Here is a 16,091-nt window from a genome sequence, read left to right as displayed (position 1 = left end):
GGGAAATCACGAGGCGTCCACCTTACCGTCCTGATTTGGCGCCTGCTGACTTCTTTTCGTTTCCTTGTCTTAGAAAACCTGTAAAGGGCACCCAGTTTTCTTCAGTTAACAACGGAAGAAAGATTGCATGGAAACAGTTACATTCCCAGGACCCTGGGGGGCTTTAGGGATGGGCTGGACGGCGGGGAGGAGACACTGCTTCCAGAAGGGTCTCGAAGTTGATGGAGACTGGGTCGAGAAGTAAAATACACCTTTTTCATTTTTCTCCCTTAATCCCACTTTTCTACGAATGTTTCCAAGTCCCCTCACACGACGGCAATCCCAGGTAAAGAGTTGTCCTCCTCTGTTGGTTCTCCTTCCTACGATTTTGTCTTGCGGTGTTGTTATTTTCGCTTTTACTCCCAAGGGGATTCTGTCTGTGTCTTTGGGAATCCACAGATGCGGGGGCTGGGAACAAGGAGGGCCAACGGTAGAACTCAGTGGGGTGTGTCCAGGCTGCAATTAACCTAATGAACCTGCCGGGCACAGCAGTCCACCTGGCGTGGACCGTCCCGATTGGCTGCGTTGGGCTGACGGAATGAATTCGTATTGGGGCGGGGCTGCCCAAGGCCCAAGGGGGTCAGGGCTTGAGTCCTGGGTGGGCCCGGGGCTGGCTATATAAGGCCGGGCTCTGGCAGCCCAGCTGCATTCCGCCTCGGACGGCGCAGCGCAGAGGTCACTCCAGGCTGCGGCTCCACATCCCGAGGGACAGAAGCGGGCCTGCTCAGCTGTCTGCAAGGACCGGCGTTCCAGACCAAGTGGCCCGCTGCTCCGAGGACCCAGCTCGCTCCAGGTTGTGGGGACTCCACGCCCCGAGGCCTGCGGTCCGCGAGGACCAGCGCCCCGGAACCAGTGGCCCACTGCTCCGAGGACCGAGCTCGCGCCAGGCTGTGACTCCACATCCCGAGGTCGCTGCCTGGCGACCGGGCAGCGAGGACCGGCCACCCCAGACTTCGTGTCCCGCCGCCCCGAGGACAGAGCCGCGAACGCGAGGACAGCGACGCCTGCACAGCTCTGCTGAGATGGCGGCAGGCTCCACTACGCTGCGCGCAGTGCAGAAGCTGCAGGTGCGTCTGGCCACGAAGACGAACCCAAAAAAGCTGGAGAAATATTTGCAGAAACTCTCCGCCCTGCCCATGACGGCAGACATCCTGGCGGAGACTGGAATCAGAAAGACGGTGAAGCGCCTGCGGAAGCACCAGCACGTGGGCGACTTTGCCAGAGACTTAGCGGCCCGGTGGAAGAAGCTGGTGCTTGTGGACCGAAACACCGGGCCTGACCCACAGGACGCTGAGGACAGCGCTTCCCGACAGCGCCTCGGGGAGGCTCTCCAGGACCAGGAAAAGGCCTGGGGCTTCCCAGAAAACGCGACGGCCCCCAGGAGCCCATCTCACAGCCCTCAGCACGGACGGACAGCACGCAGAACACCTCCGGGACAACAGAGACCTCACCCGAGGTCTCCCAGTCGCGAGCCCAGAGCCGAGAGAAAGCGCCCCAGAACGGCCCCAGCTGATTCCGGCCCCCGTCGGGACCCTCCAACGCGCACCGCTCCCCTCCCGACGCCCGAGGGCCCTGAGCCCGCTGTGCCCGGGAAGCAACCCGGAAGAGGCCACGCTCACGCCGCTCAGGGCGGGCCTCTGCCGGGTCCGGGCTGCCAGGGCCAACCTCAGGGGGAAGCGGTGGCGAGCCACAGCAAGGGGCGCAAATCGTCCCGCTGGGCTTCGGCTCACAAATCGCCTCCTGTCCAGGAAAGCCAGTCAGAGAGGCTGCAGGCGGCCGGCGCTGATTCCGCCGGGCCGAAAACGGTGCCCAGCCTTCTCTTCGCAGAGCTCTGGGACCCCTCAGCGGCCTGGATGCAGGCCAACTACGATCTGCTGTCCGCTTTTGAGGCCATGACCTCCCAGGCAGAGCCAGAAGCACTCTCCGCGCCAACGTTCCAGGAGGAAGCCGCTTTCCCTGGACGCAGAGTGAATGCTAGGCTGCAGGTGTACTCGGGCTCCAGGCCTGCCTGCCAGCTCCAGGTGCTGACGCTGCGCCAGCAGTGCCTCCCGGTGCTTAGAAACAATCCGGACGCCCTCGGCGACGTGGGAGGGGTCGCCTACTCGGTTCTTGAACCCGTTCCGGAAGGGTGGACGCCTGATCAGCTGTATCGCACAGAGAAAGACAACCACGCACTCGCTCGAGAGACAGATGAATTATGGAGGATTCATTGTCTCCAGGACTTCAAGGGAGAAAAGCCGCGGGAGCACGAGTCTTGGCGGGAGCTGTACCTGCGGCTTCGCGACGCCCGAGAGCAGCGGCTGCGAGTAGTGACCACGAAAATCCGATCTGCACTTGAAAACAAACCCAGCGGCCGACAGACAAAGATGATCTGTTTCAACTCTGTGGCCAAGACGCCTTATGATGCTTCCAGGAGGGAAGAGAAGTCTGCAGGAGCCGCTGACCCCGGAAACGGGGAGATCAAGCCAGCCCCCCAGCCCGCAGGAAGCAGCCAGGCTGCCTCCGGCCTCGGGGACGGCGGCGGCGGCGGCGGCGGCGGCGGCGGCAGCAGCAGCAGCAGCAGCAGCAGCAGCAACGTCCTTCACGGGCCCCCTGAGAAGCGGGCCAACCCCTGCCTGAGCAGCAGCAATGAGCACGCGGCGCCCGCGGCCAAGACCCGGAAACAGGCTGCCAAGAAAGTGGCCCCGCTGATGGCCAAGGCAGTTCGAGACTACAAGAGAAGATTCTCCCGACGATAAACTCAGGACTTGCCTTACACATAAAATCTGGGGGGAGGAGGACCAATGCAAAGTCAACGCGGGTTGGGGAACGAAACTTCCAATGGACACCAGGACCCTTGGCTGGGTGCAAAGTTGAGCCTCTGAATTCTGCAGGTGTCAAGCGCTGGCCCTGTGATTTTTGCCTCCCACACCCGGCCACTGCCTCCCTGCTTGGAGGACACCTCAGAATTCAGAAGATATTATGAACGCGTTCGGATCAACTCTGCTTTGGTGGTTCACCGACCGTTTTTTAAACAACGCCCTAGTTGCCATCATAAATCAGGTACGAGATGTGAGAGTCCCTTTTGCCGTTTGTTCTCTCTTCTGAAATCATGGAGCACACAGGGACTTCTTAGACACAAACTCTCAATCCATCAGTTGACACTGATAACTCCGACTACGCAAAATGTCTTGTTACTGTTGTTGTTTTCTTTTAGATAAAAGGCCGGGCATGATCCTCTAATCGTGAGCCATCCTCCTCCGGGAGGCCGAGGAAAGCAGATCGCTTGAGCCCAGGAGGTGGGGACCAGGCTGGGCCAAACGGAGAAGCCCCGTCTCCACAAAAGATACCAAAATTAGCCCGGCGTGGTGGCACGGCCCCTGTGGTCCCAGCTCCTTAAAGGGCTGAGGTGGCAGGATCGCCTGAGCTGGCCAAGCGGAGGTTGCGGTGACCCTTCCTCATTCCACTGCACTCCAGCCTGGATGACACAACCAGAGCACACCTCAAAGAAAACTGCTGTTTGTTTGAAGAAAGGAACTCTTGGCTTTCATACATAAATGCTAACAACTGGTACGTTCCTTAAGTCAAAACACTTTTACTAGAGTCATTCCCAATCTTTTCACCCAGAACCCCTGTGAAAGAATGGCGACACCTTAATCAGCTTATTTAGGTTCTCGATCAGGAAGTCTAAACCTGCCAACCAGAGTTTCTAATTCCCATGAGATGACCGGGTTAACTACCTTGACTTCACCTCCTACCAGCTCCTGCAAGCTTTGGTGAACGTTTGCCTTCTAACTCAGGGCATTTGTTGGCTTCACGCGGGCTGGTAGTCACAGGTCCGTGTGCCAGATACGACACACACACATACACACAAACAAAGACACACACACAAACGCACACACACACGCGCGCGCACACACACAAACACGCACGCGCACACACCCCCCCCCCCCCCCATTAAGTAAACCTCGTTCTTAGGCGTTACCGACAGTGAGGGGTAGAGAGAGAAATACAAAGACATAAGCCGCAAGGCAAAACCGAGCAAGGGCAGCAGAAGAGATCAAAGTCCTGTACCCTGGGCTGTCAGCAGCATGGGGGCTGGGAAGCTCCTGGAAGCAGGCACCTGAGTGGATGCCGGTGCACGTCAAAGGAGGCCTTCAAGCCTGAAGAACACGGAAGGAGCCAGAAACGGGGTGCCACAGAGATGCTACCCTTAAGGAAGACAGAAAAGCATCCGTTCCGGGGAAGGGGACATAATCCAGTCAGCGACCGCGTAAAACTCAGACATGTCCGGGCACGGTGACTCGCGCCTGTATTCCCGTGGCTTTGGGAGGTCGAGGCCGGCGGACCACCTGAGGTCAGGAGTTGCAGACCAGCCTGACCAACCTGAGGATATCCCGTCTCTTCTAAAAAGACGAAACTCGGTTGGGCTTGCTGGCGAGCGCCTGTAATCCCAGCTACTCAGGGGGCTGAGACAGGAGAATCGCTTGAACCCGGGAGGCGGGGTTTGCGGTGAGCCCAGATCCCACCACTGCGCTCCAGGCTGGACAACAGAAGCCAAACTCCGTCTCAAAATTGAAAAACAAAACCTCAGAAAACCTTCCCCAGCAAGGGCCAGAGACAACGCCCGTCCCTATTTCTTGACAGCAATTCAAGAGAGAATCTCAGGTGGCCTGCAAAACTCACAAGAGAGCAGAATATCCTCCCCAAGGCAGAGAAGCCACACGCTCTCTCTGGAGGAGGTGGAGTGGCCACCGATCACCCTGCAGCCCCTCCCCACTCCCAGCCAGAAACCCCAGTCCCTCGGAACCAAATTGTTTTCCACTGGCAACAACCTTCCTTCCTGGAAAATCGTTTCCCCTGCCGAAATGGAGAACAAGCACGAAACAAGCAAACACAACTCAAAACACAAACACAAGGAAGCAATCCGAGCAAGCTCTAGCTCCTCATAGCTCATCGATGCCCCCACTGGCGTGCTACTGAAAACAGCGGCTGCACCCATTAAACTCATTCATTACTGGAGAACGAGACAGACCTCAGCAGATCCCTGCTCCCACTGCGACACACCCGCTCCAAAAGACAGAAAGGAAACAACCCCCACACAACACATAAACCTGCCCCAGAATAGAATTCAGCATCAACCTAAGGATCCTGCTGTAACATTGCTACACTGACCCAGGACAGCTCAATTCTCTTCCCACCTATTTACAAAACAATCCTCATTCTGGGAGCTCCGGAAGCATGGCCAGTATTGCACTAGGATCCTCTTCGTGAGGTAGCCGGAAGTCTGGAAACACAGCAAATTTACCTATTTCTCTACACAACACGGAGGGTAATTCTCAGAAAAGGCTTAACACCCGAATCCTCATACTTCAAATGGTTGTGTTTTCCCCATTCGGACTGAAAGGTGAGAGTGGAACTCGGCTGCCCAAACCGTGGCGCCGATATCAGCTGCAGGCCAGAGCAAGCCTTTCCGAGGAGATTTTAAACAACCGGTGGGAGCAAGATCCTGAAGCATTTCTTCCAAGATTGGCAGCAGGAGACGAAACCTGGCTCTACCCGGCAGGATCCTGAAGACCAAGCACGAAGCCGTGGCTAGCAAGAGGTGGCAGTGCTCCAGCCGAAGCCACAGAGGAGCAGTCAAGAGCGGAGGTCATGGCCACCGTTTGGGGGGGGATGCCAGAGGGATTCTCCTCGTTGGCTTTCTGGAGGGCCAAACCCTGATCACATCTGCTCACTGGCAGAGCCTTTTCAGAGAGTTAGCCAAAGCTGGAGCGGAGAAGGTCCCCACCAGAGAGTTCTTCTCCACCACGACAACGTTCCTGCTCATGCCTTTCTTCCAACGAGGGCAGCTGGGCAAGACTTGCCATGGGAAATCACGAGGCGTCCACCTTACCGTCCTGATTTGGCACCTGCTGACTTCTTTTCGTTTCCTTGTCTTAGAAAACCTGTAAAGGGCACCCAGTTTTCTTCAGTTAACAACGGAAGAAAGATTGCATGGAAACAGTTACATTCCCAGGACCCTGGGGGGCTTTAGGGATGGGCTGGACGGCGGGGAGGAGACACTGCTTCCAGAAGGGTCTCGAAGTTGATGGAGACGGGGTCGAGAAGTAAAATACACCTTTTTCATTTTTCTCCCTTAATCCCACTTTTCTACGAATGTTTCCAAGTCCCCTCACACGACGGCAATCCCAGGTAAAGAGTTGTCCTCCTCTGTTGGTTCTCCTTCCTACGATTTTGTCTTGCGGTGTTGTTATTTTCGCTTTTACTCCCAAGGGGATTCTGTCTGTGTCTTTGGGAATCCACAGATGCGGGGGCTGGGAACAAGGAGGGCCAACGGTAGAACTCAGTGGGGTGTGTCCAGGCTGCAATTAACCTAATGAACCTGCCGGGCACAGCAGTCCACCTGGCGTGGACCGTCCCGATTGGCTGCGTTGGGCTGACGGAATGAATTCGTATTGGGGCGGGGCTGCCCAAGGCCCAAGGGGGTCAGGGCTTGAGTCCTGGGTGGGCCCGGGGCTGGCTATATAAGGCCGGGCTCTGGCAGCCCAGCTGCATTCCGCCTCGGACGGCGCAGCGCAGAGGTCACTCCAGGCTGCGGCTCCACATCCCGAGGGACAGAAGCGGGCCTGCTCAGCTGTCTGCAAGGACCGGCGTTCCAGACCAAGTGGCCCGCTGCTCCGAGGACCCAGCTCGCTCCAGGTTGTGGGGACTCCACGCCCCGAGGCCTGCGGTCCGCGAGGACCAGCGCCCCGGAACCAGTGGCCCACTGCTCCGAGGACCGAGCTCGCGCCAGGCTGTGACTCCACATCCCGAGGTCGCTGCCTGGCGACCGGGCAGCGAGGACCGGCCACCCCAGACTTCGTGTCCCGCCGCCCCGAGGACAGAGCCGCGAACGCGAGGACAGCGACGCCTGCACAGCTCTGCTGAGATGGCGGCAGGCTCCACTACGCTGCGCGCAGTGCAGAAGCTGCAGGTGCGTCTGGCCACGAAGACGAACCCAAAAAAGCTGGAGAAATATTTGCAGAAACTCTCCGCCCTGCCCATGACGGCAGACATCCTGGCGGAGACTGGAATCAGAAAGACGGTGAAGCGCCTGCGGAAGCACCAGCACGTGGGCGACTTTGCCAGAGACTTAGCGGCCCGGTGGAAGAAGCTGGTGCTTGTGGACCGAAACACCGGGCCTGACCCACAGGACGCTGAGGACAGCGCTTCCCGACAGCGCCTCGGGGAGGCTCTCCAGGACCAGGAAAAGGCCTGGGGCTTCCCAGAAAACGCGACGGCCCCCAGGAGCCCATCTCACAGCCCTCAGCACGGACGGACAGCACGCAGAACACCTCCGGGACAACAGAGACCTCACCCGAGGTCTCCCAGTCGCGAGCCCAGAGCCGGGAGAAAGCGCCCCAGAACGGCCCCAGCTGATTCCGGCCCCCGTCGGGACCCTCCAACGCGCACCGCTCCCCTCCCGACGCCCGAGGGCCCTGAGCCCGCTGTGCCCGGGAAGCAACCCGGAAGAGGCCACGCTCACGCCGCTCAGGGCGGGCCTCTGCCGGGTCCGGGCTGCCAGGGCCAACCTCAGGGGGAAGCGGTGGCGAGCCACAGCAAGGGGCGCAAATCGTCCCGCTGGGCTTCGGCTCACAAATCGCCTCCTGTCCAGGAAAGCCAGTCAGAGAGGCTGCAGGCGGCCGGCGCTGATTCCGCCGGGCCGAAAACGGTGCCCAGCCTTCTCTTCGCAGAGCTCTGGGACCCCTCAGCGGCCTGGATGCAGGCCAACTACGATCTGCTGTCCGCTTTTGAGGCCATGACCTCCCAGGCAGAGCCAGAAGCACTCTCCGCGCCAACGTTCCAGGAGGAAGCCGCTTTCCCTGGACGCAGAGTGAATGCTAGGCTGCAGGTGTACTCGGGCTCCAGGCCTGCCTGCCAGCTCCAGGTGCTGACGCTGCGCCAGCAGTGCCTCCCGGTGCTTAGAAACAATCCGGACGCCCTCGGCGACGTGGGAGGGGTCGCCTACTCGGTTCTTGAACCCGTTCCGGAAGGGTGGACGCCTGATCAGCTGTATCGCACAGAGAAAGACAACCACGCACTCGCTCGAGAGACAGATGAATTATGGAGGATTCATTGTCTCCAGGACTTCAAGGGAGAAAAGCCGCGGGAGCACGAGTCTTGGCGGGAGCTGTACCTGCGGCTTCGCGACGCCCGAGAGCAGCGGCTGCGAGTAGTGACCACGAAAATCCGATCTGCACTTGAAAACAAACCCAGCGGCCGACAGACAAAGATGATCTGTTTCAACTCTGTGGCCAAGACGCCTTATGATGCTTCCAGGAGGGAAGAGAAGTCTGCAGGAGCCGCTGACCCCGGAAACGGGGAGATCAAGCCAGCCCCCCAGCCCGCAGGAAGCAGCCAGGCTGCCTCCGGCCTCGGGGACGGCGGCGGCGGCGGCGGCGGCGGCGGCGGCAGCAGCAGCAGCAGCAGCAGCAGCAGCAACGTCCTTCACGGGCCCCCTGAGAAGCGGGCCAACCCCTGCCTGAGCAGCAGCAATGAGCACGCGGCGCCCGCGGCCAAGACCCGGAAACAGGCTGCCAAGAAAGTGGCCCCGCTGATGGCCAAGGCAGTTCGAGACTACAAGAGAAGATTCTCCCGACGATAAACTCAGGACTTGCCTTACACATAAAATCTGGGGGGAGGAGGACCAATGCAAAGTCAACGCGGGTTGGGGAACGAAACTTCCAATGGACACCAGGACCCTTGGCTGGGTGCAAAGTTGAGCCTCTGAATTCTGCAGGTGTCAAGCGCTGGCCCTGTGATTTTTGCCTCCCACACCCGGCCACTGCCTCCCTGCTTGGAGGACACCTCAGAATTCAGAAGATATTATGAACGCGTTCGGATCAACTCTGCTTTGGTGGTTCACCGACCGTTTTTTAAACAACGCCCTAGTTGCCATCATAAATCAGGTACGAGATGTGAGAGTCCCTTTTGCCGTTTGTTCTCTCTTCTGAAATCATGGAGCACACAGGGACTTCTTAGACACAAACTCTCAATCCATCAGTTGACACTGATAACTCCGACTACGCAAAATGTCTTGTTACTGTTGTTGTTTTCTTTTAGATAAAAGGCCGGGCATGATCCTCTAATCGTGAGCCATCCTCCTCCGGGAGGCCGAGGAAAGCAGATCGCTTGAGCCCAGGAGGTGGGGACCAGGCTGGGCCAAACGGAGAAGCCCCGTCTCCACAAAAGATACCAAAATTAGCCCGGCGTGGTGGCACGGCCCCTGTGGTCCCAGCTCCTTAAAGGGCTGAGGTGGCAGGATCGCCTGAGCTGGCCAAGCGGAGGTTGCGGTGACCCTTCCTCATTCCACTGCACTCCAGCCTGGATGACACAACCAGAGCACACCTCAAAGAAAACTGCTGTTTGTTTGAAGAAAGGAACTCTTGGCTTTCATACATAAATGCTAACAACTGGTACGTTCCTTAAGTCAAAACACTTTTACTAGAGTCATTCCCAATCTTTTCACCCAGAACCCCTGTGAAAGAATGGCGACACCTTAATCAGCTTATTTAGGTTCTCGATCAGGAAGTCTAAACCTGCCAACCAGAGTTTCTAATTCCCATGAGATGACCGGGTTAACTACCTTGACTTCACCTCCTACCAGCTCCTGCAAGCTTTGGTGAACGTTTGCCTTCTAACTCAGGGCATTTGTTGGCTTCACGCGGGCTGGTAGTCACAGGTCCGTGTGCCAGATACGACACACACACATACACACAAACAAAGACACACACACAAACGCACACACACACGCGCGCGCACACACACAAACACGCACGCGCACACCCCCCCCCCCCCCCCCATTAAGTAAACCTCGTTCTTAGGCGTTACCGACAGTGAGGGGTAGAGAGAGAAATACAAAGACATAAGCCGCAAGGCAAAACCGAGCAAGGGCAGCAGAAGAGATCAAAGTCCTGTACCCTGGGCTGTCAGCAGCATGGGGGCTGGGAAGCTCCTGGAAGCAGGCACCTGAGTGGATGCCGGTGCACGTCAAAGGAGGCCTTCAAGCCTGAAGAACACGGAAGGAGCCAGAAACGGGGTGCCACAGAGATGCTACCCTTAAGGAAGACAGAAAAGCATCCGTTCCGGGGAAGGGGACATAATCCAGTCAGCGACCGCGTAAAACTCAGACATGTCCGGGCACGGTGACTCGCGCCTGTATTCCCGTGGCTTTGGGAGGTCGAGGCCGGCGGACCACCTGAGGTCAGGAGTTGCAGACCAGCCTGACCAACCTGAGGATATCCCGTCTCTTCTAAAAAGACGAAACTCGGTTGGGCTTGCTGGCGAGCGCCTGTAATCCCAGCTACTCAGGGGGCTGAGACAGGAGAATCGCTTGAACCCGGGAGGCGGGGTTTGCGGTGAGCCCAGATCCCACCACTGCGCTCCAGGCTGGACAACAGAAGCCAAACTCCGTCTCAAAATTGAAAAACAAAACCTCAGAAAACCTTCCCCAGCAAGGGCCAGAGACAACGCCCGTCCCTATTTCTTGACAGCAATTCAAGAGAGAATCTCAGGTGGCCTGCAAAACTCACAAGAGAGCAGAATATCCTCCCCAAGGCAGAGAAGCCACACGCTCTCTCTGGAGGAGGTGGAGTGGCCACCGATCACCCTGCAGCCCCTCCCCACTCCCAGCCAGAAACCCCAGTCCCTCGGAACCAAATTGTTTTCCACTGGCAACAACCTTCCTTCCTGGAAAATCGTTTCCCCTGCCGAAATGGAGAACAAGCACGAAACAAGCAAACACAACTCAAAACACAAACACAAGGAAGCAATCCGAGCAAGCTCTAGCTCCTCATAGCTCATCGATGCCCCCACTGGCGTGCTACTGAGAACAGCGGCTGCACCCATTAAACTCATTCATTACTGGAGAACGAGACAGACCTCAGCAGATCCCTGCTCCCACTGCGACACACCCGCTCCAAAAGACAGAAAGGAAACAACCCCCACACAACACATAAACCTGCCCCAGAATAGAATTCAGCATCAACCTAAGGATCCTGCTGTAACATTGCTACACTGACCCAGGACAGCTCAATTCTCTTCCCACCTATTTACAAAACAATCCTCATTCTGGGAGCTCCGGAAGCATGGCCAGTATTGCACTAGGATCCTCTTCGTGAGGTAGCCGGAAGTCTGGAAACACAGCAAATTTACCTATTTCTCTACACAACACGGAGGGTAATTCTCAGAAAAGGCTTAACACCCGAATCCTCATACTTCAAATGGTTGTGTTTTCCCCATTCGGACTGAAAGGTGAGAGTGGAACTCGGCTGCCCAAACCGTGGCGCCGATATCAGCTGCAGGCCAGAGCAAGCCTTTCCGAGGAGATTTTAAACAACCGGTGGGAGCAAGATCCTGAAGCATTTCTTCCAAGATTGGCAGCAGGAGACGAAACCTGGCTCTACCCGGCAGGATCCTGAAGACCAAGCACGAAGCCGTGGCTAGCAAGAGGTGGCAGTGCTCCAGCCGAAGCCACAGAGGAGCAGTCAAGAGCGGAGGTCATGGCCACCGTTTGGGGGGGGATGCCAGAGGGATTCTCCTCGTTGGCTTTCTGGAGGGCCAAACCCTGATCACATCTGCTCACTGGCAGAGCCTTTTCAGAGAGTTAGCCAAAGCTGGAGCGGAGAAGGTCCCCACCAGAGAGTTCTTCTCCACCACGACAACGTTCCTGCTCATGCCTTTCTTCCAACGAGGGCAGCTGGGCAAGACTTGCCATGGGAAATCACGAGGCGTCCACCTTACCGTCCTGATTTGGCGCCTGCTGACTTCTTTTCGTTTCCTTGTCTTAGAAAACCTGTAAAGGGCACCCAGTTTTCTTCAGTTAACAACGGAAGAAAGATTGCATGGAAACAGTTACATTCCCAGGACCCTGGGGGGCTTTAGGGATGGGCTGGACGGCGGGGAGGAGACACTGCTTCCAGAAGGGTCTCGAAGTTGATGGAGACGGGGTCGAGAAGTAAAATACACCTTTTTCATTTTTCTCCCTTAATCCCACTTTTCTACGAATGTTTCCAAGTCCCCTCACACGACGGCAATCCCAGGTAAAGAGTTGTCCTCCTCTGTTGGTTCTCCTTCCTACGATTTTGTCTTGCGGTGTTGTTATTTTCGCTTTTACTCCCAAGGGGATTCTGTCTGTGTCTTTGGGAATCCACAGATGCGGGGGCTGGGAACAAGGAGGGCCAACGGTAGAACTCAGTGGGGTGTGTCCAGGCTGCAATTAACCTAATGAACCTGCCGGGCACAGCAGTCCACCTGGCGTGGACCGTCCCGATTGGCTGCGTTGGGCTGACGGAATGAATTCGTATTGGGGCGGGGCTGCCCAAGGCCCAAGGGGGTCAGGGCTTGAGTCCTGGGTGGGCCCGGGGCTGGCTATATAAGGCCGGGCTCTGGCAGCCCAGCTGCATTCCGCCTCGGACGGCGCAGCGCAGAGGTCACTCCAGGCTGCGGCTCCACATCCCGAGGGACAGAAGCGGGCCTGCTCAGCTGTCTGCAAGGACCGGCGTTCCAGACCAAGTGGCCCGCTGCTCCGAGGACCCAGCTCGCTCCAGGTTGTGGGGACTCCACGCCCCGAGGCCTGCGGTCCGCGAGGACCAGCGCCCCGGAACCAGTGGCCCACTGCTCCGAGGACCGAGCTCGCGCCAGGCTGTGACTCCACATCCCGAGGTCGCTGCCTGGCGACCGGGCAGCGAGGACCGGCCACCCCAGACTTCGTGTCCCGCCGCCCCGAGGACAGAGCCGCGAACGCGAGGACAGCGACGCCTGCACAGCTCTGCTGAGATGGCGGCAGGCTCCACTACGCTGCGCGCAGTGCAGAAGCTGCAGGTGCGTCTGGCCACGAAGACGAACCCAAAAAAGCTGGAGAAATATTTGCAGAAACTCTCCGCCCTGCCCATGACGGCAGACATCCTGGCGGAGACTGGAATCAGAAAGACGGTGAAGCGCCTGCGGAAGCACCAGCACGTGGGCGACTTTGCCAGAGACTTAGCGGCCCGGTGGAAGAAGCTGGTGCTTGTGGACCGAAACACCGGGCCTGACCCACAGGACGCTGAGGACAGCGCTTCCCGACAGCGCCTCGGGGAGGCTCTCCAGGACCAGGAAAAGGCCTGGGGCTTCCCAGAAAACGCGACGGCCCCCAGGAGCCCATCTCACAGCCCTCAGCACGGACGGACAGCACGCAGAACACCTCCGGGACAACAGAGACCTCACCCGAGGTCTCCCAGTCGCGAGCCCAGAGCCGAGAGAAAGCGCCCCAGAACGGCCCCAGCTGATTCCGGCCCCCGTCGGGACCCTCCAACGCGCACCGCTCCCCTCCCGACGCCCGAGGGCCCTGAGCCCGCTGTGCCCGGGAAGCAACCCGGAAGAGGCCACGCTCACGCCGCTCAGGGCGGGCCTCTGCCGGGTCCGGGCTGCCAGGGCCAACCTCAGGGGGAAGCGGTGGCGAGCCACAGCAAGGGGCGCAAATCGTCCCGCTGGGCTTCGGCTCACAAATCGCCTCCTGTCCAGGAAAGCCAGTCAGAGAGGCTGCAGGCGGCCGGCGCTGATTCCGCCGGGCCGAAAACGGTGCCCAGCCTTCTCTTCGCAGAGCTCTGGGACCCCTCAGCGGCCTGGATGCAGGCCAACTACGATCTGCTGTCCGCTTTTGAGGCCATGACCTCCCAGGCAGAGCCAGAAGCACTCTCCGCGCCAACGTTCCAGGAGGAAGCCGCTTTCCCTGGACGCAGAGTGAATGCTAGGCTGCAGGTGTACTCGGGCTCCAGGCCTGCCTGCCAGCTCCAGGTGCTGACGCTGCGCCAGCAGTGCCTCCCGGTGCTTAGAAACAATCCGGACGCCCTCGGCGACGTGGGAGGGGTCGCCTACTCGGTTCTTGAACCCGTTCCGGAAGGGTGGACGCCTGATCAGCTGTATCGCACAGAGAAAGACAACCACGCACTCGCTCGAGAGACAGATGAATTATGGAGGATTCATTGTCTCCAGGACTTCAAGGGAGAAAAGCCGCGGGAGCACGAGTCTTGGCGGGAGCTGTACCTGCGGCTTCGCGACGCCCGAGAGCAGCGGCTGCGAGTAGTGACCACGAAAATCCGATCTGCACTTGAAAACAAACCCAGCGGCCGACAGACAAAGATGATCTGTTTCAACTCTGTGGCCAAGACGCCTTATGATGCTTCCAGGAGGGAAGAGAAGTCTGCAGGAGCCGCTGACCCCGGAAACGGGGAGATCAAGCCAGCCCCCCAGCCCGCAGGAAGCAGCCAGGCTGCCTCCGGCCTCGGGGACGGCGGCGGCGGCGGCGGCGGCGGCGGCGGCAGCAGCAGCAGCAGCAGCAGCAGCAGCAACGTCCTTCACGGGCCCCCTGAGAAGCGGGCCAACCCCTGCCTGAGCAGCAGCAATGAGCACGCGGCGCCCGCGGCCAAGACCCGGAAACAGGCTGCCAAGAAAGTGGCCCCGCTGATGGCCAAGGCAGTTCGAGACTACAAGAGAAGATTCTCCCGACGATAAACTCAGGACTTGCCTTACACATAAAATCTGGGGGGAGGAGGACCAATGCAAAGTCAACGCGGGTTGGGGAACGAAACTTCCAATGGACACCAGGACCCTTGGCTGGGTGCAAAGTTGAGCCTCTGAATTCTGCAGGTGTCAAGCGCTGGCCCTGTGATTTTTGCCTCCCACACCCGGCCACTGCCTCCCTGCTTGGAGGACACCTCAGAATTCAGAAGATATTATGAACGCGTTCGGATCAACTCTGCTTTGGTGGTTCACCGACCGTTTTTTAAACAACGCCCTAGTTGCCATCATAAATCAGGTACGAGATGTGAGAGTCCCTTTTGCCGTTTGTTCTCTCTTCTGAAATCATGGAGCACACAGGGACTTCTTAGACACAAACTCTCAATCCATCAGTTGACACTGATAACTCCGACTACGCAAAATGTCTTGTTACTGTTGTTGTTTTCTTTTAGATAAAAGGCCGGGCATGATCCTCTAATCGTGAGCCATCCTCCTCCGGGAGGCCGAGGAAAGCAGATCGCTTGAGCCCAGGAGGTGGGGACCAGGCTGGGCCAAACGGAGAAGCCCCGTCTCCACAAAAGATACCAAAATTAGCCCGGCGTGGTGGCACGGCCCCTGTGGTCCCAGCTCCTTAAAGGGCTGAGGTGGCAGGATCGCCTGAGCTGGCCAAGCGGAGGTTGCGGTGACCCTTCCTCATTCCACTGCACTCCAGCCTGGATGACACAACCAGAGCACACCTCAAAGAAAACTGCTGTTTGTTTGAAGAAAGGAACTCTTGGCTTTCATACATAAATGCTAACAACTGGTACGTTCCTTAAGTCAAAACACTTTTACTAGAGTCATTCCCAATCTTTTCACCCAGAACCCCTGTGAAAGAATGGCGACACCTTAATCAGCTTATTTAGGTTCTCGATCAGGAAGTCTAAACCTGCCAACCAGAGTTTCTAATTCCCATGAGATGACCGGGTTAACTACCTTGACTTCACCTCCTACCAGCTCCTGCAAGCTTTGGTGAACGTTTGCCTTCTAACTCAGGGCATTTGTTGGCTTCACGCGGGCTGGTAGTCACAGGTCCGTGTGCCAGATACGACACACACACATACACACAAACAAAGACACACACACAAACGCACACACACACGCGCGCGCACACACACAAACACGCACGCGCACACACCCCCCCCCCCCCCATTAAGTAAACCTCGTTCTTAGGCGTTACCGACAGTGAGGGGTAGAGAGAGAAATACAAAGACATAAGCCGCAAGGCAAAACCGAGCAAGGGCAGCAGAAGAGATCAAAGTCCTGTACCCTGGGCTGTCAGCAGCATGGGGGCTGGGAAGCTCCTGGAAGCAGGCACCTGAGTGGATGCCGGTGCACGTCAAAGGAGGCCTTCAAGCCTGAAGAACACGGAAGGAGCCAGAAACGGGGTGCCACAGAGATGCTACCCTTAAGGAAGACAGAAAAGCATCCGTTCCGGGGAAGGGGACATAATCCAGTCAGCGACCGCGTAAAACTCAGACATGTCCGGGCAC

General features: G+C 57.9%; 3 protein-coding genes across 7 annotated transcripts in view; 2 read left to right on the top strand and 1 right to left on the bottom strand.

Annotated features, from left to right (window-relative positions):
• The window catches only part of KATNAL2 (katanin catalytic subunit A1 like 2), a 330,528-nt gene that overhangs the window by 215,129 nt on the left and 99,308 nt on the right, over window positions 1–16,091 (bottom strand). The window lies entirely within an intron of this gene.
• Window positions 258–5,846, top strand: LOC129018898 (elongin-A3). The gene has a single exon (XM_063653631.1). The coding sequence runs from the start codon at window positions 1,062–1,064 to the stop codon at window positions 2,775–2,777; it is 1,716 nt and encodes a 571-aa protein (XP_063509701.1). The 5' UTR covers window positions 258–1,061; the 3' UTR covers window positions 2,778–5,846.
• Window positions 8,540–15,730, top strand: LOC129018901 (elongin-A3). Its single transcript, XM_063653630.1, has one exon. The coding sequence runs from the start codon at window positions 12,838–12,840 to the stop codon at window positions 14,551–14,553; it is 1,716 nt and encodes a 571-aa protein (XP_063509700.1). The 5' UTR covers window positions 8,540–12,837; the 3' UTR covers window positions 14,554–15,730.

This window comes from Pongo pygmaeus, chromosome 17, assembly GCF_028885625.2.
Source record: "Pongo pygmaeus isolate AG05252 chromosome 17, NHGRI_mPonPyg2-v2.0_pri, whole genome shotgun sequence".
NCBI lineage: Eukaryota > Metazoa > Chordata > Mammalia > Primates > Hominidae > Pongo > Pongo pygmaeus.
Note: the sequence above shows the minus strand (reverse complement) of the source record. Positions and strands in the feature narration are given on the sequence as shown.

Coding starts and splice junctions, on each gene's coding strand:
- LOC129018898 (XM_063653631.1), top strand. CDS start 1,062: ATGGCGGCAGGCTCCACTACGCTGCGCGCAGTGCAGAAGCTGCAGGTG.
- LOC129018901 (XM_063653630.1), top strand. CDS start 12,838: ATGGCGGCAGGCTCCACTACGCTGCGCGCAGTGCAGAAGCTGCAGGTG.